At 38.2% G+C, this 24,108-nt stretch overlaps 1 protein-coding gene and 1 long non-coding RNA gene across 5 annotated transcripts in view; both read left to right on the top strand.

The window, feature by feature from the left end:
- Positions 1-1,328: 1,328 nt before the first annotated feature.
- The window catches only part of LOC131243790 (uncharacterized), an 82,602-nt gene continuing 59,822 nt past the window's right edge, over positions 1,329-24,108 (top strand). For 2 of the 4 annotated variants that reach the window (XM_058243382.1, XM_058243388.1), the window contains exons 1-6: positions 1,356-1,659; positions 5,103-5,206; positions 14,505-14,591; positions 14,707-14,782; positions 14,938-15,012; positions 15,171-15,224. In XM_058243382.1, the coding sequence (XP_058099365.1) occupies positions 1,618-1,659; positions 5,103-5,206; positions 14,505-14,591; positions 14,707-14,782; positions 14,938-15,012; positions 15,171-15,224 (438 nt within the window). In that variant the 5' untranslated portion in view covers positions 1,356-1,617. Of the gene's footprint in view, positions 1,660-5,102; positions 5,207-14,504; positions 14,592-14,706; positions 14,783-14,937; positions 15,013-15,170; positions 15,225-24,108 lie in introns of all 4 variants that reach the window. The other 2 variants (XM_058243374.1, XM_058243397.1) reach the window with 2 other exon arrangements.
- LOC131243813 (uncharacterized) lies at positions 8,254-13,709 on the top strand. Its single transcript, XR_009170195.1, has 2 exons — positions 8,254-10,177; positions 11,763-13,709. It is a non-coding gene; the product is annotated as an uncharacterized LOC131243813 (long non-coding RNA).

A 24,108-nucleotide genomic window follows, 5' to 3' on the forward strand; every position in this document is an offset into this window, starting at 1 on the left:
GATGGTTCAGAAGATCCTAGCCATGCATTGATCATGTGGGAGAGTTTTAAACCATAGCTTTTCCACAGCGAGGTCTAATGAATTAATAAATTTGATATTTAAAGCAAGCCCATTAACCATATAGATGATTTTCTTCTTCTAACAATTGTTTTTCCTCTTAACGAGAGAGAGAGAGAGAGAGAGAGAGAGAGAGAGAGAGAGAGAGAGAATGCTTGACTATTTATAAAAAATTATAAGTTAATTTAAAGGGTGCCACAATGACATTTGCTAATTTTCATTTGGAAATGTGATGGCTGTCGATGGCACATTTAGTGTTTGAAGAATCGGTATCGTTACAAGTTTCGTTGGCTAGGGATACGAAAGCAATATCCATATCGCCGATAATATTACTGATAACTAGAAATATGGAGAAACATAGAAAAAATGGTGAAATTTTCAACGAAACGTTAGGAGATATTAAAATGTACATATTTGCATATTTAGAAATAAAAATATTTTAAAAAATACATATATAATAAGTTTTCTTTTAGTGGGCCATTAAAAGATGCGCTGTTGTAAGAAATCAATACAACCATCACATCTAGTCTATTTAACCACCCAGCCTTCCATCCAAACATCTATCGATATTACAAAATATCAACAACACATGATATTTCATTAAGAATTCATCAATAATTAAAAAAGAAACGAAAGATTGTAGTCTCAATATCACGCATGTTGCGATATCGATAATATCGAGATATTATTAATATTATTAATGACAAATTGAACACTACATATAACTACGTGCCTATGAAAAATTTGAAATAAAAATTTTATAATAAACAAAAATTTGATGATATCAATACGTTGGCGATATTATTGAAATATTGTCGATATTTATGATATAAAAATTTTCTAAAATTTACATAGTCAAAATTATTAACGATATTGATGCATTGACAATATAAGTGACACTTAGAATTTAAGTAGTTGAAAATATTGACAATTACATTAGCGATATTGATACGTTGGCGATACTTAGCAATATATTGATAATACCTGAAATTTATGATACTATCAACATTATAGTATCGCTACTGGTGTCATCGGTATCACTGAGATGGAGATAAAGATAATATCAAAAATATTTGATAATGTCGGAGATAATTCGAACACTAGGCACGTTACAGCAGCAGGGGCATCTACGAATGCCAACAAACCTCCATAATGACTGCAAAAAATTAACAGTGAGGGGTATGTTTAAGGGTCCGAAAAGTGAGGGGGCAAAAATAAATTCTCTAATAAAATATTTAAACGGAAATGTAGGTATAAAATGGCTGGGATAAATTGTCATTTGCTTTCTGTTCGTATAAATACCTGTATATATCCCGTAGCCGAACCCCCTTTTTCTCCGGAAACGCGATTGCAGGGTTCGATCGAATCTCTCTCTCTCCCCCCTCTCTCCTCCCCTCTCATCAGGAAACGAAATTCTAGGGTTTTTCATTTATTCCCCTCTCTCTCTTTCTTTCCCACAGATTCTAGGGTTCTCTCTCTCGGTTTCAGGAGATCATCGCTTCGGATTTAGATTCGCAGATCTGAGTTTCTAGGGTTTGGAAGAGCTCAATTCCGCGTTTAATGATGTTCTGGCGTATGGCGGGACTGTCTACCGCTTCCCCGGTGAGTCGAAGCTCTCTCTCTCTCTCTCTCTCTCTCGAATCTCTGAATATTTTTTTTGTTTTTTTTGTTTTTTTTGAATTTTTTAAATGCTCGCCGTATCAGATTCCCTTTATTTTTTCAAAATTTTTTGGATTTTCATGAAGAAAGATGAAGATTGAAGAGAAAAAAAACTACACTAACTAAAGAATTGACGGTGAGTTAAAATGAGAAAAAAGCAGAGGAAATGATAAGCGTTTTTGTTTCTGCTTCGTTCGAATTCACTGTCTTAGTTTCACATTAATTGCTTCTGAGGCTGCACTTGGGTATGTTGAAATTGGGGTTGGGCGGAATGGATTTGTGTGCTGGAACTGATGCTGCATGCTCATTTCACATCCTACACGAAAATGTGGAATAACAATTGCGGGCCAGTTTGGTGCATAAGGGCAGTCTGCTTAGCAGGGAACCTGCTGTTCGTGCATTTCCAAATGTGGTGCCTTTTTCATTGCGAGGGTGGCCTTGAAACATTTTTACAAAAGTGTGGTTTAAGCACGCTCCAAAATACAATCTAAAGAATGTCCCCAGTTTTAGTTTTAGGAGGGGCCTAGATTGCTAAGTGAACTTCTTCTGAATTCCAGGGTAGCTTCAAATGACCCTATAAAACAGGTGGGTAAAGAAGACAGAAAAAATCCCATCTTACATGTTTCCTGTTTTCCGTGCCATCCCAAAGAAACATCAGAAATGTTGCCTATCCGCCCCGTTGAGTATTTTTTTCTTGCCTCCAGCTTTGGGTGCATAAAAGGGCACCCTTGGGAACTGTTTTGATCCATGGGACCTGGCACCTGGTGTACAGGTTTGCCTTTCCACTTTGTTGGGAAATGATGCCCCAGGTTTTAGTTGAGGAATATAGAACCATGAAAAATGCGTTAAAATTACTCTTAAGTTGTAACGGACTCCCTAGGGAATGTGGGAACCAGGGGGGCCTGTTGGAACAAATGCAATTGATGCCATTGTTTTTTTTTTCGATGCCATTGTTGGGAAATGTAAAGCTGAAAAGTCATTACACAGCAAACAAACTCCCTTAGTTTCCGAATTTTAGAACCCGGACTTTGCCATGTAGCCACTTTCTTGGCCTTCCTACCATCTGCGCTCAATTTCAACACTCGAAACAGTATAACAAGTCAGAGGAGGGGTTGGCTTGGAGAATGGGGTTTAAAAGGTCAACTTTCATAATTTCATATTTGGGTCTCCCTTCGCGTGAGGGTCCAAATTTGCTGTGTCTGCATGGGACCCAGTGTTACTTATCTTTTGGTGCCAAATCCTCCAATGTATTTCTGGTGGCTTCTCAAAATTCTGGTGCATTGCTTGTATTCACAACTCCCCCTCTTCTCTTACCTAGCAACACATGCAAGGTATGATACCTGATAGAGTGGAATGGCAGAACATGATTTATGTAGCCGACTCCAATTAATCGAGATAAGGCTTAGATGATGATGATAATCACCACGACACCACTGCCGCCACCATGTTTATATCATGATCCCATAGTGTCAACACTGCTATAAGTTACGGTAATGTCAAGCTGTGTGGGCCCCACTGTGATGCTTGTATCAAATACGCTCCATTGATTGTGTGCGCCCCTGGATGGTCATTCTAGAGCCCAAATATCCTGGTTGATCCGAAACTTAGGTGGGTCACACTAGGGGAAACAATGTAAATCATGCCTAAAGCCACAAATTTCACCTTTTACAAAAAAAGCCACAAATTTCACGTGTTGTGGCTCATCCGAGTTGTGGCATGTCATAATGTTTGGTGTGTCCCTTTATTCTGGAGGGATGCATTTGATGAATGGATCCAATGGTATTTATACACCACAGTGGACCACACGCATAATTTGGAAGGTTTTAATAGGTGGGTGTCCATTCCAATTGTTCCCTATGGTATGCCCATGCGAATTTTGGATCAGCTTGATTTTAGGCTCCAGGCCAAACTTGGGAGGGTGCACCTGCTGGTTTGAGTGGATGTCATGTATGCATTGTGGTGGGCCTCATTTTGGTCAACACAAACTTATGACATGTCAACCATGTTCTTGCTTGTGGACAATCAAACTCTGCAAAAGTATGCTGTTTTCCTCAGCCATCATCACCATTGTCAGCATCATTATTAGCATCATCTCCATTGTTGTCATCATGATTGTTTTGCCATCATCGTTATGATCAATGTCATTGTCATTGTTGTCAACATCACTAGCACAACCACCGTTGGTGTTACCACCACTGCTATCATCCTCGTTGTTGTTGCCACCATCACTATCACTGTCACCATCACTATCACGATCACCGTCAACACCACCACCAATGTCGCCATCATCGTCGTGGCTGTTGTCATCATCATTCCAGTCACTGGCTGGGCAGAGAGAGTTCCCAGATTCCGATTGTTGGCCTAGTGCTGATTACAGGTGATTGATGCATGGTGGTGATATTGTGATGTTAGGGTTGTGGGAACTGAAGAAGAAAGGAAAGTATTAATTGGGTAAATAAAAAAAAAAAAGGCTACTTTTTTGGTTTGATATTGAACAAAACAAAAAAAGGGCTCTTTTGTAAAAGTTTTTACCCAAGTAAATTTTTTTTCCTTCCCATGGGCTTTAGAGAATAAGGTTAATGGATAGCCTCATAAACTTTTGACCTACCTGGTTATCCTTGTATCCAAACAGCCTGTAGAAGACATTGTACAAGGGACAAAAAACAAAAGATGGAACTTATGAAATTTCGGTTTTTAGCCTCAAAATAAGAAACAAATGTGGCATAGTGACTTGAGTCACTCAAGTGACTTGCCCTAATTCTTAATACATGGGATTCTATCCACCAATTTGGCTCGGAAAGCTTGGGAGTTGAGTTGACTTGGGGGTCTAGGAGTTGGGAATCAATGAGCTTTGTTCCTGAGTATGAGACTAGAAACCTATAAACTATCCTATCCCCACTCTTATTGTAAATTACAAAATTCCTTTGGTAAAAATAAGAAAGTACTTTGGCGTGTCTCTTAATAATATTTTAGTTCTCTCCCTCAAAAGAAAAAAAAAAGGGAAAAAAGGAAATACAAAATAAAATTTCATGCAATTAGGAGGTGAGTAATTCTTATCTTAAAAAAAAGGAGTTGCGAAATACAAAACCCACCTGCTGGATTTTTCTCTTGGTTTGTTATTTTAGATTAAGAGACAGAATATGCCATCTAGCAAACATGGAGCTTGTTCTAATTGTTATGTATTTCCACCTTCTAACACTATTGTCCGTGAGGTTACTGGATAGGAACTCACAAGCTATCTCTCCATCGATTCTCTTTTGTGCGTGTGTAGTTAAATAGTCTTTTATGATGATATTCTTTCTTCTTCTTCTCCTCATTTTTTCCCCCATTTTAAGGGCAGCATTATTATGATATCTTGATTATGGTTATCCCATTGTTCATTTCAGGTGGACTCCATTCTAGATAAAGACAACTATACTCTAGAAGAGCTCCTTGATGAGGATGAAATAATTCAAGAATGCAAAGCCCTCAACAGTCGCCTCATCAATTTGTATCACTCTATTCCAATCTTTGCATTTAGTTCGCGTGATTGGTTATTTCCTTTATTTTCTTAAACAATTAAAAAGAAGATGCTTTGGAGTCATACTCATAACTACCATACATTTTTTTTTTTTTTTGTGTGTGGCCATTTGATAAACATTTGAAAACAATAAAACCCAAAAACATATCTATAAGAAAAAGGTATGCGCTTTATGAAAGATTAAAGCCCTCGAGTGCACAACATGCTGCATCTTGATTGATTGTGATGCTGCTTAGATGACCTTAGCCTTTGTACGGATAAGGAGTCATAGGCTACTTTCCCTAGAAACTACCACTAAACATAAGAGACTGATATGATAACGACTGACACAATGGCGTGATAATATAACAAAGAAAAATTCTGTGCTTGTATTCTTAACACCCCTCTCAAGCTCAGCATTGCCTGAGTTTGAATAGATGGGTCTTCAGATTCGATATGCGCCAGCAAAACTCAACGAGAACTGAGTTAGGACAACATCAATTGCACGCAGAATCTTCTCAGAGATAACAGATACATGATATAAAGATGCAACATGTAATAATGCACAACAGATGGGAGATTGCACTTGCAACAGGTAGCAGAGGGCCTGTCAAACCAAGAAAAGATATTCATCAGAATCAGGTTATTTTAGCTCGATCCAGCCCGTCTCATCTGAACTAGAAGGGTATTTTAGTAATTTACCCCCTTTTTGCAAAGAATGAAATATCAAACCCATCTTCCTCCTCTTTACCAAAACAATCAAACCTTCTCTGGCTTTCCTATATAATAAAACCCATCCCGAATGCGGGAGCAATAAGGCCTGTTGGATTTCTGACCACTGATGGCAACAGGGCCCCATTTCCTAGTGGTCCCTTCTGTAGGTGACTTGTACCCCAACCACCGGAATGTGACTCAGGTAGCATTGCAAGATAGTGTTATTATGTGATGGTGGTGGTAGTTGAGAGATGTTGCCTCCACCATAGAGTGTGGATTTCAGTCAAGACTCGTCTTCCGTTAGTGGTTTGATGAGGGCAAAGCACACATGGTTCGAGATGGGGGTGGGAAATGGCCCAAGCAAGAGACTCTAACACTCCTTGAGGTCAGCCCTCATTTGGACCCTAAGTTCAAGGAATCACAAGGGACCCTTGTGGGATGACGTCTCGAGTTCACACACACACACAAATACCCGCAATTTGGACGGTTCAATTTCAATTATTTCCACCTCCTACAACTCATCTCTCCTATAGTCTTCCCTTACACCCATCTCAATGTTCTCAATTTTCTAACACTCATCCATTGCTCATGCTACCTTCTGACAACACTCTATCCCATGAAGTATGGATGGTTGAATAGCCATCTCATAAAGTGTCCCTTAATTTTCATAGGTCTGTGGCCGATGACATCTCCACTTTATCCATTGAACTCTAATTGAAACTTGACATTTCCTTATTGATTTCTCCATCCTTTTGAACAAGGTAGCGCAATTCCATTTTGATATTTCCTTATATTTCTAGAACCCACAAATCGCAACCCCTGTTAACCAGGACATCCACCCTATTCTAACACGCTTGCAAGAGTAGGGTACATGCATTGTTCCAAATATCAACCGCATTATCAATGATATCATCGATATTATTGGTATCACTACATCAATGATACCAAAACCACAATTATTGTAAACAAAATAATAATACAAACATCACCAATAAATTCAATATTGGCAATATTTTGCGAAAATATTGGCTTGGTGATATTTTGGGATGTGTCCAGTATAAAAGTTCCTTGGTGGAGGCGATACTAGTGATAATCACCAATATCAGGGAACTTTTGTAAATTGTCAGAAATTCGATTGAAAACCAGGAAAAATCTCAAAAATAGAAAAAAAAATCATCATTTTATGGGATTATTTTTGGGGATTTTTGTTCTTTAGGTGATTACACCTACTCCATTTTGGTTTTTGTTGAATAAATGCTTGGATTTGGGGGGACAAATATCGACTCAAAAGTAAAGATGGGCTGCAACTCAAAGGCGACAAAAACTCCATAGAAACTTATTATTATTATTTCAAATGTTAGCATGGATTGCAATGGAAGTCCATATCTATATATGCTTCTCATGCATTAGCACGGACTTGTGGCGAATAAATAGACATTTGAGTATTAAATGGGGGAAAGTTAGGTAAATTCTAATTGCTTCTGATTTTACCCTTCAAATTGAGAATGGATGTGTGCAAAGTTAGCATGTGCATTAGTGATGGTCAATCCATCGATTGGCCATTAAATTTCCTTTTTCAGGAAATTTTATTTTTAATTATTAAAAAATATAAAAATAATTGGGAAATGTATGTTTTTCACATTTAGTTACTGTGGTATTTGAATGGATTGACCATACGTATATGTATTGCTTATGTTTTATTACTTACATTGTATGGTATTTGAATGATGAACTCTTTTTGAATTTAGCAGCTCTGCTTTTTTCTGACAATGCATGGTTTAGGGCCCCTATAAAATGAAAACTTATTATATATAGTTGTTTTTTTCAATGTCGATTCTTAGTGTGTGATCATGCGTCTTTTAACATCTCCTCGAGCTTTACTAAAAAATTCTACCTTTTTCCTAATGTTTCCCTCAGTCAGTTATATTTTTCTGAGTATCGCCGATATATCCCCAGTCATCAGTTAACATAAAGATACTGATTCTTTGAACATTGGGCACACACACTCTCCAGAATCAGTGATTAGCATGATAAGGGAATCTGTGTGTGTTGTTGACATGCTTGCAAAGTTAGGAATTAGGAATGTACATTTCTCTCTCTCTCTCTCTCTCTCTCAATCCAACCTTTATTTCTTTTTATGTAGCCATCAGTATCTCATTCTTATTATTTTTAGGAATGATCATTTTAAGTGAATGTACTTCTCTCTCTCAGTCTATCCTTTCTCTATTGTCTTGTGATGTAGCCAACCAGGATCTCATTGTTATGATTTTAGTCTTGTCCTATTAAGCCTTCTTAAGCTATTGTTAAAGACCAACATAGGCGTATTGGATATAGTGAAGGTCAACAGCAATAACAAAGAAGTGATGAATAAATAGTGGCAGAAATGGTCCTCGATATTTAAATCCCACTAGGACACGAGCCTATCATTTTTCAGGAGGCATAACTTTGTTCTCATATGTATGTTTAGTCAATCTTTAGTTAGTTTAAGAGGTCAATCTGAGATATATGAGAATTAAGAGGTCAATCTAAGATATATTTTCGTTTCAAAATAAAAATCTGAGATATATGAGAACTATTTCTACACATTTTGTGAGATTTTTTATTGATTCAGGCCACCAGATTTGGCTCAAAAGATTGGTAATGAAAAATATGATGAATTTTCAGTGGATTTTTTAAAGGTTTTTCTGGCAGTTCATATTTTTGTAGACAGTTTGTGGTTGGATTAAAAGTTTTGTGGGGTAATGGTTGATATTAGAAGTTAGCTAGGGTTCCTCTTAGCTTTGCTTATAAAAGTTGTGATGCGAAAAAAAGGTTTTCTTGGGAGTGTTCGGATAGGGAGAAACCAAAACATGGACATGGAAAACCAATAGGGAATCCTCAGGAAAATGGAAAACTATGTCATTTAGTTTTGAAGTAGTTTTTTTTTTTTTTGTGGAAATGTTAAAAGGTCAGTGGCCAAATGGTAAGAGGTGTCTCCCCTAACCTTGGAAATATACATTTAACGACTTTTTCCTGAAAGACATCGATATCCATGGTTTTCTAGACTGAGCAGGTTCTTAGTTTCTTCAGATTGGCTGGCCAAATACTCCCTTGTGGCTCTGTGGGGTTTGCTGAAGCCCATATCTGATCATCACCCTATCATTTTGGAGGTCCCTCAGGATGATTAAGGCCCGAAACCTTTCAAATTCAAGTTAGCTTGGATGGAGGTTGACGGATTCCGGCAGCCGGTTGAGGAATGGTGGGATACCTGTTTAGTATAGGTTATGCAGGCTTTAGGCTCTCAAGGAAACTCAAACTTTTGTTAGGAAAAAATAAATAATTTTGGAAGAAAGAAGTTTTGGACACTAGAGAAGCAGAGTTTGATAATGTTTTAAAGGTGATCCATGACTTAGACTTCATGGAGGAATTAGGGAATCTCTCTAGTGAAGATCAAGAAAAAAGAGCCTTGTTGATTTCAAGATATGCTAGTCGAATTAAAGAGGAAGAAATTTATATGGTGGCAGAGGTCAAGAGCGTTATGGCTTAAGGATGTGGATAAAAATGCATGGTATTTTCATTGCATAGCTAGCGTAAGAGCTCGGAGCAACCATATCAGTAATTTGGTGATTAACGGCTCTTCATCCTCAGATAAAGGGATTATTTGTGAGGCAATTGTATCCTTCTATAAAACTCTTTTGATTTCAGATTCTTGGAATCGATTACAGTTGGATCACTTAGAGTTTCCCCAATTGCCGGTTGAGGCAGTTAACTTTCTTGAGTCTCCCATTTTGGAGGAGGTCAAAGCGGCTTTGGATTTGATGTGCGGGGACAAGGCGCCATGCCCAGATGGTTTCCCTATGATGTTTTTCAAATCATATTGGGAAATAGTTAAAAAGGACGCTATGGAATTCATCTCAGAATTTTATGGGCGGGGTCATCTTTCCAATGATCTTGGTCAATGTTTATTGCTCTCATTCCCAAACTCAAAGGAGAGAAATTAGTCAAAGACTTCAGACCTATAAGTTTGGTTGGAAGCCCATACAAAATATTAGCCAAAGTGTTGGTTCTTTCTTTCCGGACTGTGCTGGGTAAGGTAATTTCCAAGAATTAAGGGGCTTTCGTCACAGGAAGAGAAATTTTGGATAGCTCATGAATGCATTGATTCTAGAAACATAGCAAAGAAGAGGGGTGGTTTGCAAACTTGATATTGAAAAAGTCTACAATCATATGGATTGGGGCTTCCTCGACCATATATGCTAATAAGATGAGGTTTGGTAAAAAAATGGAAACGGCTGTTACGGGCCTTCGAAAAATAAAATAAAATAAATAAATAAAAAAACCCTAACCTTTTCCTTTCTTTTCCTTTTCTTCTTCTTCTTCTTCTTCTTCTTCTTCTTCCTCTTCTCGGCCTGCTACGACGCTGCGACTGCGGCTGCGGCCTCCTCCTCCTCTCTCTCTCTCTCCCTCTCTGTTCTTTCCCTCTTTCCCTCTTTTTTCTTCTCTTCTTTCCCTCTTTTTTATTTTCGGTTTCCCTCTCTCCTTCCCTCTTTTTTTTTTTTTTTGGGGCAGTGTAAGTTGCTGTCGTTATGTGTCACGCTGAGACGAGCGCTGACACTCCTCGAGCTCCGAGTTGTACGAACGGTTCAAAGGAGATCAAAGTTTTATAGGCTCCACAGTGATGTATTTATTATATCCACACCGTTCATCTATTTTTAAATATTATTTTATAGCATTACCTAAAAAATGAATCGTATCCAAAGATCGTCCGGACCACACCAAAAATAGCAGCGGAGGTGATGATTTTCACCGTTAAACAATTCGTAGGCCCACCGTAACATTTATTTTCCATCCAATCTGTTCATACGGTCAAAAAGACCCGAATGAAAAGGAAAAACAAATTTTATATTGATCTAAAAGTCATGTGAGCCCAAAAAAGTTTTCAATGGTAGACGTTCAATCCCCCATTGCTTTTTGCAGTGTGGTCCACTTGATAATTAGATCTGTATTATTTTTCGTGTCAAGTCTTAAGACAATCTCGTCAAATGAATGGACGGTTTAGATATAACACATTCATCATGCGTGGGGCCCAAAAAATTTGACATGTGTGCTACACTTCACAATCCAAGTCTCACCTAATTTGAGGCCATAAAAAATTGTACCAAAGACATATTAATTTAAAATTTACTAATTAAATTATAAACTGCAATTGCTAACTCACAATGCCAAAATCAAATTATTTGAATAGTTTTTAATTGTTATTCGGTGTACTCTTATTTTTTAAAATAGGGCCTTTTGGTTTTTTTCATGATTCACTATCCAATAAATGTCCACTAATACATAAGTGGGATAATGACAATAAATTGCATGAATTTGAGGCTAATTTGGGGCATTGATTGGTCCTCCAAGTCGGACCGAAATTGGCAACGCCATCTACCTAAATTTAATTTCATTTTTTTAAAGAACTACTAGGAGAAAGATATTAAATTGTTAAGTATATAAATTAGATATTTAGAAAATTAAATATATACATTTTGTAGTCAAATTCAGGTTACTTGGTTCAAAAATTAATCAGACAGTCCGATACAGCTTCTCACCAAAGAGTGGACCGTTACACCACCATAAACATGTTCCAATTTATAAATGAATGCATATTTGGAATGCTTAGAATATTCCGGATTTAATCCATATTTTTTCATATTTTTTTGGCAAAAAAAAAATTTTGCGCCGTTACGGGCCGTTACGCCCCCGTATCACCGTTACGCCCCCGTATCCGTATCGGTTTTGGAGGTCACCGTTACGCCAACCGATACCGATACGGGACACCTTGCCTCGAAGGGGAAAAAAATAAGATGAGGTTTGGTAAAAAAATGGAGAGGTTGGATGCAGTCTTGTGTTTATTCAGCTCAATTCTCTATCTTGATTAATAGGTCTCCAAATGGGTACTTCAAAGCATCTAAAGGGCTTTATCAGGGGGATTCATTATCTCCTTATTTGTTTGTGGTGGTTGGGGAGGCTTTAAGCATGATGCTCCACAAGGGTGAGGAAATTGGATTAATCAAAGGTTTTGAAGTCGCTTTCGGGGGAATCTAGATTAGTCATCTTCAATATGCAAATGACACTATTATTTTGTGAGGCGGATGTGGTTTTGGTCGATAATATTCGAAAAGTTATTGTGTGTTTTGAAGGTGTCTTGGGGCTTAATATCAATATTGCTAAAAGTAAAATGCTCGATATTCAGGTTGTTAAGGAGAAATTCTCTGGGCTAGCAGAGGTTTTCGGATGCAAAACTAGCTCGTTTCCTTTGTCTTACATCGGTTTGCCTTTGTATATTAGGAAGCCCGCTCGACACTCTTGTGATTAGGTGATTGAAAGAATTGAAATAAAGCTATTTAGTTGGAAGAGGTATTTGTCATTGGGAGGTAGATTAACTCTCATCAAGGCCACTTTTTCCAATATGCCGGGTTATTTCACATCTTTATTCAAATGCCCGAAGTCAGCACTCCAAAGGCTTGATAGGTTAAGACGCGATTTCTTATGGCAATGTTCAAAAGATAAAAAGAAACTTCATCTCCTTATTTGGAAAGCGGTTTGCAAACCTTTGGTAGAAGGAGGAGCGGGTATTAAGAACCTTGATTCTATGAATATGGCTCTTATTGGGAAATGGCTTTGGAGACTCGGACCCGAGGAGGGGAGACTTTGGAGAGATAGGGTAAAATACAGTTTATGTGTTGATAGATGGGAGGGTGAAATGTTTGTCCTTATATTGAGCTTTTGGCTTGTGGAAGGTGGTCTCCTTGGTTGAGCATCAGTTCCATGAAGGTATCACCTTTTCTTTGGGGAATGGGAGTCAAATTTGCTTTTGGACTAATGTTTGGTGTGGAGATCGAGCTCTCATTCGGCCCTTTCTTGGTTGGCTCGCATTGCTCCGGATAGTGATGTTTTGGCGAAGGATTGCTATTCGATTTGCGGCGAGTTGGTAGCGTGGTCCCCTCCTTATAGGAGGAATCTGTTAGATAATGAGATTGTGGAGATTGCAGAGCTTCTTTGCCTATTAAAGGATAGAATCCCCATGATTTAGGAAGTAGATTCTTTGTGATTTGGCACGCCCATAGCTCAGGTTAGTTCTCAGTTAGATCCTTTCATCATTTGTTGAATGGTGCGCCTCATGTTCAGTCTTTCTCATATCATTTGTTGGTTTTATGTTGCCCCTTTTTGGTTGGTGGCATTTGGGTGGTTAGTGGGCAATAAGAGGGTGCTTACTATTGATAATTTGCAGAGAAGATCTCTTATTTTGCCCAACATTTCCCTTGTGTGTAAGGAAGCGGCGGAATCTGTGGACCACCTTTTATGTATTGCTCTTTTGTTTGTAAGGTTTAGGAGCACTTTTTGGATTTGTTCCATATCGATTGGGTAATGCCAAGGTCGATTATGAAGCTGATGTGGGCTTGGCATCAAGGGGGACTTGGGAAAGTAGGCAAAGTGTTGTGGAGGATGCTCATGTTGGGGATCTTTTGGGTCATTTGGGGACACCGAAATAGGAGGGCTTTTCAAAATGGATGTTCTTCTATCCAAGAGGCTATTTTGGCAGATTAAGTGGAATTTGGTGGGCTGGGCTTCTTTTGTTAAAATAGTAAAATCTGTAAATGTTTTCTCCTTTTTTTTTTTTTAGTTGTGGATTGCCTTTATTCACGCTTCTTCAATAAATTGTTGTTATCTCTATAAAAAAAAATCTATGTTTTTCAAGTAAAATCATGGAGGTGGAAAACAATTTCCATAGCTACTTTAAAAAAAAAAAACAAAACATGGGAAGGTTTCCATAGAAATTGTTTTCATTTCCAAAGTACTCAACGTTCCGAAACACCCCTAAAGAGCTTAGGCACTGGCATTTAATAGAGTTTTTATCCCGTGTCTCATCAACCACCAATTTCGCTGCATGGCCATGAATTTTTCCCTCCATTACTTATTGTATGCATGTTCTGTAAGCTAACATTTTTGGCATTGTTTAGAGAATGTAAGCCTTCCTACTTAAAAGAGGGTTACCCAAGATTGATATGGAAATTAGATTGTGAGCCAGTAACCTCATCATGCGTGCAAATCCCCCCAAATAAATTTTTTTTGGTTGAAAGATTTCATCATGTGTGCCAAAAAATTCATTCTAATCACAAACTCCTGAAGTGCTGCATTCAAATGCTATTGGGTCACATTAAGGGCAGATCTCCTTAATAAGGCCAAACCTTAATAAGACAAAAAGTGAAACTTTCTTCTTTGAGTTCATGGTTGTTTAGAATGTTGGTTTGGATGGACACGAGGTGTCAATGTTTAGCATTTGATAACTTCTCTTTGATAAAATGAATGAAGGTGATGTGCAATTGCTTTGGTATTATAGGGCTTTCTTTACTTATGTCGCATTGAAAAGATCTCTTGTGAATTCCATATCTGAATGGATCTTAAGAGACCTATCATGATCTTCAACCTCCATCAATGGCTTTGCCACTCACCTGCATTTAAAGTCTGTTCATTTGTAAATCGTTGTATACATTTTAACCATTGTTGTTGTTCACTTTTTTCCTTTTCTGTATCTTTGATGGATTTGCAGTCTACGAGAAAGGTCTCAGGTGGAGCAATTGGTTCGATATATTGTAGAAGAAGCTCCTGAGGATGCCGAAAAGCGACGCACTTTCAAGTAAGTTATCAAAAGTTATTAGGTAAAATTTGTTGCCAAGAAGAAGATCTCTCTTTTGTCGTTTGGAAGGTTTGATGTATATTTTGGCTGTTTGTTTCATGGTGTTGTTGTGCAGGTTTCCATTTATTGCCTGTGAAATATTTACTTGTGAAGTTGATATTATACTCAAAACCTTAGTAGAGGATGCGGAGGTGTGTAATTATCTTGCTCTCTTTTGCAGCCATTTATTCTTTAGTTGAATTCTATAGCTGTTCTGTAACAAAATTTCAATGGTCTGACTTTCTCTGTATTGGCCTTAATCTGATTTGCACGTCTTGTGTTCTTCTGGTATCTGGCTATTTTGCAGTTGATGCATTTGCTTTTCTCCTTCCTGGAACCCGACCACTTACATAGTACATTGCTAGCTGGGTACTTCAGCAAAGTAGGTGATCTTTCCCACAAGCTTGTTACCTGATACCCATCTATGATGTCACAGAAAGATCACATAATTGTTTATAAATAAGCTTCCCTCTTTCTCATCTATATTTACAAGCTATTTACTTTTGGGAATTGAGGCATATGCATTCTGGTTGCTTCCAGGTTGTCATATGCTTGATGATGCGGAAGACGGTCCCATTCATGAATTTTGTTCAAGTAAGTGGATACCTTTAGTTTTCTCATTATATTACATTTTCACCATGTTTTTCTAATATGTGATTAGGGTGATATGATTGGGAATTGGTCTGAATAGATGGGCTAGAGTTTTTCATTTTGTCCTCATAAAAGAAGTCTCAAATGCATGTGATATCTTAAAGGTGAAACCCAGAGATGGGTACATATACCAATGATTTAATTTGGATAAGGATCCGGACCTTCATGTGCATGCATTAGTTTTTTGCCATTTGACTAATTTTAAACTTGTACTTTAAAGTTTGAGAAAGGAAACTCAGAGGTTGTAATTGGATGGGTTTTTTTGCTCTATGACATGGCAGCCCAATACTTGGGGAAATTGCCATGCAGGACCTTATTTTATCACCTTAATGAAAATGGGCGTTAAATGTAAAATGGATTTTGTTGTGACCAATGATATGAATGGTTTCATACAGCATTGTGGATTTAATAACTTGTAATCCAACAGTATCTGCAAAGATGCATTCCAATGAATCCGACCATTCTTGAAGAAGAATGTTGTCTATTGGCTTGAATTGTTGAAAGTCAACCAAATGTGCCACAATTGAACACAAACCAAGCATGATTTGGTGAAATAGGCCCCATTATATTGAAATACAACAAGAAGAAGATGAAAACAAGAAAAATAAAAATAAAAATGAAGGTTTACCCTTTTTCTGTTTTTTCCTGTAAGGGTCCATTCCACTTCAATTCGTTGAATCCCATTGAAATTTTTTATTTTGATCCCAAAATATGGCTAGATCTTAGTCTGAAATGACTTTCTAAGCTTCCTTCATTGTTGCAATGAAAAGAAGAAGAAAAATGAGTGAGATATCGGAAAAAATCGTATTTGGGCTTTTATGGCCATGTCGGCCTTGTATTGGTGTTGATATGCCTCGTTTCGGCTGATGTGGTCCTTTTTTTTTTCCTGTTTTTTTTTTTTGGGTGGGGATTCGGCCACGTCGTGTATTATATCAAGCCAATTTGGATACAATACAACTGTATTGGCTAATAGGATATTGATATTCAAAACCATGGGTATGATGGATGCTAACCATCATATTGCTTCCTAGTTGAAGCTTGGGCATTATTTGAAGATTAAGAATATTGTCTAGACATCTTCAACATCTTCATTTCCGTGCGGTTTGTTGGTTCTAGTTTATTGTGAATGATGTTGTGGTTTGAACTCATGTTGTAAGCTTGGCCAACCAATTTGTGCTTGAGAATAGGGGTAGGGGATGTTATTTTGATATCATAGCAATAGAATTCATGTTCACTATTCAGAATTGTTTTTTTCATAAAGAATAACATTTATGTTACTAGTCTCGTTGATGATACGTGGGCTAGGTCACCTTTTGATTATTGTGGTCAAGTTTAAGGTAAGCGACAAATACTAATTGACTAGTCTGACCTCATGGCCAAGTTCTGAGATGGAATATGGTAGACAAGTATTTCTATAGCCAATTACTTAGGTCAATAATCATCCATAAGAACAGAGGAGGGGAAAAAGTGAAAATCTTGGGTCTAAGATGTTTTGGTTGGGATTAATTTTCTTTTATGGTCTCATTGCATCGGTGCCCATTGGAATGGGCTCTGGATGTGTGTTCTTGATAACTGGCTAAAAGGGCTTCTGTGGATGGGTTGGCATGAAGCTCATGAAATGGGTATGGACCCTCCTCTTCCAATTGATGTTAATACAGGAGCCAGGGTGGTTCGACTTCGATGAGAAATCGACTGGGGTACTTGTTTCAAAGGTCCTGATCTAATAACATTCTTCCATGGGATCATGAATGCCGGGGCTAGATGTAATAGAATTCACACGATTGGTGTGGATGGGGCTAGAGTGGAGTAGAAGTCTAAAGTTTGTGAAGCCATCGTCCAATACTAGAAAGTTCTCGTCTTTGGAAAGATGGAACATACTGCAGCTTGACAATTTTATGTTCTCTATGCTATGAGAGGAAGGTGCGAGGTCCCTTGAAAGACAACTATCCGAGGAAGAGATAAAGAAGATGATGGATTCCCTTGGAATGGACATGGCTTTGGGTCCAGATAAATTTCCTTTAGCATTCTTTTAAATCTTTTGGGAGATTGAAAAAAGATGTGTTTGCCTTCATTCTTGAGTTTTTTAAAGATAACTGCTTGTTTAGATGGGTTCTTGCTTCATTGCATTGAGCCCCAAGGTTGATGGTGTGGAAAATTTGAGGGATTTTAGATCGATAAGTTTGATCGGAGCACCCTATAAGATTTTACTGAAGATCTTAGTTTCAAGGTTTGGGGTGATTCTCGGGCACACTACCTCTAGGGTCCAAGGAGCTTCTGTGGACGGAAGACAGATTTTGGACACGACATTGATAGCCCATGAGTGTTCATTCTCGTAACAGGGAGGGTAAGAAGGGGGTTGTAGGCAATTTTAAGTTGTACGACCGCGTGGATTGGGATCTTTTAAAATTATATGCTAGGACAGTTAGGATGCGGGGAAAACGGAGAAGATGGATGCAGGTGTGCATGAAATCCGCAAAGTTTTTTATTATTCTCGTCAATGAATTGCTCAAAGGGTTTTTCAAATTATTAAGGGGAGCTATCCATTATATCCATTCTTGTTAGTGGTTGTGGTGGAAGCCCTAAGCAAAATGCTAGACAAAGGTGTGGAGGTCAGACTTCTTAGTAGGTTCAAGGTGGACAAATGTGAGTTTTGCGTCGCACATCCTTAGTTTGCTGGCAATGTTATCATCTTCTGCAAGGCAGATACTATGAAGATGGACAAGCTAAGGAAGACTATTATATGTTTTGATGTGGTGTCAAGTAGAAAGGTCAATATTTACAAGAACGAGATGCTGGGCATTGGAACCTTAAAGGAAAAGACTAGCTCGTTAGCTGAGACATTTGATTGCAAGGCAGTCTTTCCCCTCTTCCTATTTGGGCCTACCACTATGTATTGGCAAATCGGCCAAGCATTTGTGGGATAGGGTGATCGAAAGAATGGGAATGACATTATCGTCTTAGAAACATTGTCATCTATCCATGGATGGAAAATTGACACTAATCAAATCAACACTATCGAATCTTCCACTCTACTTATCTCTATTCAAGTGTCTTGGCCACTTTATTGCGGAACTAGATGGGTTAAAATGGGATTTGTATGGCAAAGAACGGAGGAGAAGAGCAAGTTCCATTTGATGAAAAGGGATGAGGTTTGCAAGCCATACGATGAGAGGGGAGTAGGTATTAGAAGGCTGTCCCCTATGAATGGGGTGCTTTTGGGTAAATGGATATGAAGATTCAACATCAAGGAGGATGTGTTGTCGAAGGAGGTAATTGCAAGAAAACAAGTTGTGAGGGAATGGGGCTGGTGGATGGAGGATTCATCATTGTATAAGGCTACGTCGATGTTGAGGTCAATCTCCAAATTGAGGAAGAAATTTGCGAAGGGGGTCAACTTATTCCTAGGGGATGGAAAGAGAATTAGGTTTTGGGAGGATGCTTAAATGGGAGAGGGCCTCCTTAGGGAGGAATGTCCGAGGTTGGTAGCCTTGGCCAGAGATGCAAATGTAACAGTTGATGCATGTTATGAGGTGTTGGATTCAGGAGTAGTTTGGATCCAAGGTATTCCGTAATAGTAACGGTGGACGTAACGGCCACCACCGTTACCTTTACGATATGGGTCGTAGTGGTTGTCACAACCCCCGTAATAGCCGTTATAGTCTCTCTCTCTATTATTATTATTATTATTGAAAAAAAAACTCAAAAAACCTATATCTGCCCTGTAATTTGGAAAAAAAAAAATCTGAAAAATCTGTATTTGCCCTACGACAGGCCATTATGAGGTTGTTACGACCTTTATAGGGGGTGTAATGAGCCGTTAACGGTGATTATGGGTGATTTTTTCCATAACGGCTATTACGGCCATTACGACCTAGTAATGTGTAATGGTTGCCATTGTTACCTATATGTAACGAACGACCTTTACGGCACACCATGTTTGTATCCCTCCATGGCAAGGTGTCCTGTATTCGTTACGATGTGGCCGTATCGGCCGATACGTAACGGTAACGGTTGACACTGTTACGCGATACGGGCACCCCCCCGATTCTGTGACCGTAACGGCCGTTATGGGCCAAAAGAAAATAAGAAAAAAAGGAAAAAATAGGAAAAAAAAAGCATACCTTTAAAAAAAAAAAAAAATTCTTTTCTTCTTTTTCTTCTTCTTCCTCTTCTTCTTCTTCTCGCCTTGCTGCGGTTGCGGCCTTGCTGCGAGCCTCCTCTTCCTTCTTCTTCTCTCTCTCTCTCTCTCTCTCTCTCTCTCTTTTCCCTCTTTTTATTTTCGGTTTCCCTCTCTCTCTCCTGTCTTTTTCGTCTGAAATCGGAAGCCGATTGAGTGGTGTAACACACACCAGCTATAGCTATATAGCAACTGTAGGTACGTGTTATGCTAAAATGAGCACTGACACTCCTCGAGCTCTGAGTTGTACGAACGGTTCAAAGTAGATCAAAGTTACATGGGCTCCACAGTGATGTATTTGTTATATCTACACCGTTCATCTATTTTTAGATATTATTTTAGAGCATTACGCAAAAAATGAATCATATCCAAAGATCTTCTGGACCACACCAAAAATAGTGGCGGAGATAATGATTTTCACCGTTAAACAATTCGTAGGCCCACCATAACGTTTATTTTCCATCCAATCTGTTCATAAGGTCAAAAAGACCTGAATGAAGAGGAAAAACAAATTTCATATTGATCCAAAACTTCTGTGATCCCAAAAAGGGTTTCAATGGTAGACGTTCAATCCCCCACTGCTTTTTGTAGTGTGGTCCACTTGATAATTAGATCCGTATTATTTTTAGTGTCAAGCCTTAAGACGAGCTCGTCAAATGAATGGACGGTTTAGATATAACACATACCTCATGATCAGACCCACAGGACTTACTGACGTCAATACAGGTATGTCATTGAGGTAGACAATGTAATCCACTTTCAAAGAAATGTGCGTGGTAGGCTTTTGTACACGTGGTGCGTGGCCCCACCATGATGTATATATTTTATCCATGTCGTCCATCCATTTTGCCACATCATTTTAGGTCATGATCCAAAAAATTAGTAAGATCCAAATCTCAGGTGGACCACACCATTGGAAACAGTGGTTATAAAATGCTCACCATTAAAAATTTCTTAGGGTCCACTGTAATGTTTACTTTTCATCTAACCTGTTAATTGGGTCACATTGACGTGGATGAACGGAAAACACACATGTCAGCTTGATTTAAAACTTTTGTAGCCCTCAATAAATTTTTAATGGTGAACGTTTAATTATTGTTGTTTCTTATGGTGCAGTCCACCTGAGCTTTGGATTTGCCTCATTTTTGGGCTCATGCCCTAAAATTATTTGGTAAAATGGATGGATGGTGTGGATATAACACATTCATCACGGGTGGGGCCCCAAAAACTTTGACACTCGTGTGCTACACTTCACAATTCGGGTCTCGCCTAATTCGGGCCCTTAAAAAATTGTACACGAGACATGTGTTAACTTAAAATTTATCGATTAAATTATGGACTGTAATTGCTAATTCACAATGCCAAAATCAAATTGTTTGAATAGTTTTAATTGTTAATTTGTGGACACTTATTTTTTAAAATAGGGCCTTTTGATTTTTTTCATGATTCACTATCTAATAAATGTCCACCAATTCATAAGTAGGATAATGCCAATAAATTGCATGAATTTGAGGCTGATTTAGGGCATGGATTGGCCCTCCAAGTCAGCCCCAAATTGGCAACGCCATCTACCTTAATTTAATTTCATTTTTTAAAGAACTATTGGGAGAAATGATATCAAATTGTTAAGTATATAAATTGGATATTTATAAAATTAAATATATGGATTTTGTAGTCAAATTCAAGTTATCTTGTTCATAAATTCATTAGATAGTCCAATACAACTTCTCACCAAAGAGTGGACCGTTACACCACCATAAACATATTCCAATTTATAAATGAATGCATATTTGGAATGCTTAGAATATTCCGGATTTAATCCATATTTTTTCATTTTTTTTGGCAAAAAAAAAAATAAATTTGCACTGTTACGCCTCTGTATCGCCGTTACACCCCCGTATCCATATCGGTATCGGAGGGCACTGTTACGCCAACCGATACCGATACCGGATACCTTGCTCCATGATGAAAAACCTTGTGGGAAGAGAAAGACTCTAAAATCATGTCCCTGTCAAGGAAGCTAAGTGGTTTATCCCCTCCATCGACGGTTTGTGACACAAAATTATGGTCAAGAGGTAAATTCGGGAGATTTATGATCCAACCCTTCTACAAGATGCTCTGTGGGTTTCATTCTAGAGGGGGGAAAGGGCACGTGCTGTTCATATGGTCCTATGGGGCTCCTTCTAAAGTCACAGTTCTTGCATGGTTGGTGGGAAGCAACAAGATGTTAACAGTGTACAATCTATGGAAGAGCAAAATGGTGATTGTGAACGTATGTTTCGTGTGCCTTCAGAATGAGGGTTCGTTTGATAACTTATTCCTCTGTTGCCCTTATACAAGGGAGTCATGGGACTGATTCTCGGGCCTGTTTAGCATCAGTGGGTGTTGCTGAAGACAATTGCAGTCTCCTTATATCGTGGCATGGGGGAGGAGTAGGGAAGAAAGGAAGAGCACTCTAGAGGCTGTCGTTGCAGCAGTATTTTGGGCCTTGTGGGGAGAAAGGAATAATCGGTGCTTCTAGGGTAAAATTGCAACAATGTCGGAAGTTTTTAGGAGAGGTAAATTGCATGCAAGGGAGTGGGCTTCGAATGTGCTGCCCCCGAAAGATTTTCCCTCTGCTGAATCTTGGGTGTCCTTGTAGTTTTTGGGCTTCTTTGTATTGTGTGGGGCATATTTCACTCTTTTTGGTATCCCTGTAGTTAGCGGGCTTATCTGTATCTTGTGGGCTATCTTTGAATTTTTTTCGGGGCTGCCTCAGCCCTGTTTAAATCAATACAATTATCAACTTAAAGAAAAACATGGAAACTTTTGCAAGCAATGCACCAGTTGGTCCCTCTCGCAGGTAAAGGAGTAGTGTTGATGTCATGTGGGCTGCTAGTTGTAGTACTTTTGCAAAACAATTATGAGAATTCCTATGATGAATGTGATCGCAAAATAAAATTCATAATGCCGACGCCGAATAGCTGGGATGATATGATGACGATGGTGGTGATCCTATAATTGTATCTTGCATCAATTGAAGTATTATACCCATTATTGCCAACCAATGTTCAAATGATCTCCAATATTATCGAAATATCTCCAACTCAGCGATACTGATAACGCTGGTAGTATCAGAAATTCCAGGTATTAGCAATGAATCACTAAGTATCGCCAACGTATCAATATCACTAATGTAATTGCTAATATTTTCAACTATGTAAATTCAAAGTGTCAATTGTATTGCCAATGCATCAATATCGCCAATATTTTTGACCGTGTAAATTTTAGGTAATGCTTGTATCACAAGTATATTGATGATATTTCAATAATATTGCCAACTTATTGATATCATCAAAATTTTATTTATTAGAAAAAAAATTATTTCAATTTTTTTGTTTTTTTGTTTTTTTTTTTTTTGTTTTGTTTTCATGGGCACATGGTTGTATGTAATGTTCAAATTTTCATTGATAATATTTGGATATTATTGATATCGCAACATGCGTGATGTTGAGACCATAATCTTTCGTTTCCTTTCCAATTGTTGATGATTTATTGATGAAATTGTTGATATTTTGCAATATCGATGGATGTTTGGATGGAAGGTTGGATAGTTAAATAGGCCAGATGGGATGGTTGTACTGATTTCTTACAACAGCACATGCTTTAAGGCCCCATTAAATGGATACTTGTTATGTATGCATTCTTTTTGCAATTATTTTATTTTATTTTATTTCTAAATATGCAAATATGTACATTTTAACATCTCCTGAAGTTTCGCTGAAAATTCCACCATTTTCCCATGTTTTCCCGCATTTCCGGTTATCAGCGATATTATCGGCAATGTCGATATTGTTTCCGTATCCCTGGCCAATGAAACTTGTAGCAATACCGATACTTCGAACACTGTTCCCAACTAAACATTCATTAGAGCAACACTCAAGGTTACATTTTTTTTTTTTTTTCCCCTCGAACGGTATTGCATGCAATGTGATTGCTGGTTCATTTACAATGAAGTGATCTTAAGCTAGATCAGAACTACCATTCTCAAAGTGAAGACCAACCTATCCACCAAATCTACTGGGAGGGACATTTCTGTTCCATTGCTGTCTGGGAATGTTTTGTTCATTGTCACTACTGAATCTGATGTTTTCTCTTCTTACTTCCCTTCATCTCTATTGCAATGAGTTTTCTTATGTGAGACAATCAGCCAATCCTCAATACTCAGTGCCCCATCTGGATAGGGTATGGAGTTGTGGGAACTAACTTGTATGGGAACTACTGGAATCAAGCTATTCCATAATGGTAACATTGGCTGTAATGTCCACTGCCATTACCGTTGCGATACGGACCGTAACAACTGTTTTGCTTTTTTTTTTTTTTTGTTGTCCTTGAAAAAACCTATTTCAGTCCCATTACAGGACCTTATAGGGCTCTTATGGGTAATTTTTTTTTTAAAACCTTAACAGCCATTATGAGCCTGTAACGCGTAACAGTTACCACTGTTACTGTTACATAACCGTGTTGGATTACCTTGATCGGAATGAGAGACTCAATGAGGCCGAGGCTGAGTCCAAAACATTTGAAAATCTTAATGGCATTATTCCAAGAAACTCATCAGTAGCAAAAGGGTGTCACCTTCCAAAACATGAGCATTGTGTTAGAGAGATC

Source organism: Magnolia sinica, chromosome 1 (assembly GCF_029962835.1).
Source record: "Magnolia sinica isolate HGM2019 chromosome 1, MsV1, whole genome shotgun sequence".
Classification (NCBI taxonomy): domain Eukaryota; kingdom Viridiplantae; phylum Streptophyta; class Magnoliopsida; order Magnoliales; family Magnoliaceae; genus Magnolia; species Magnolia sinica.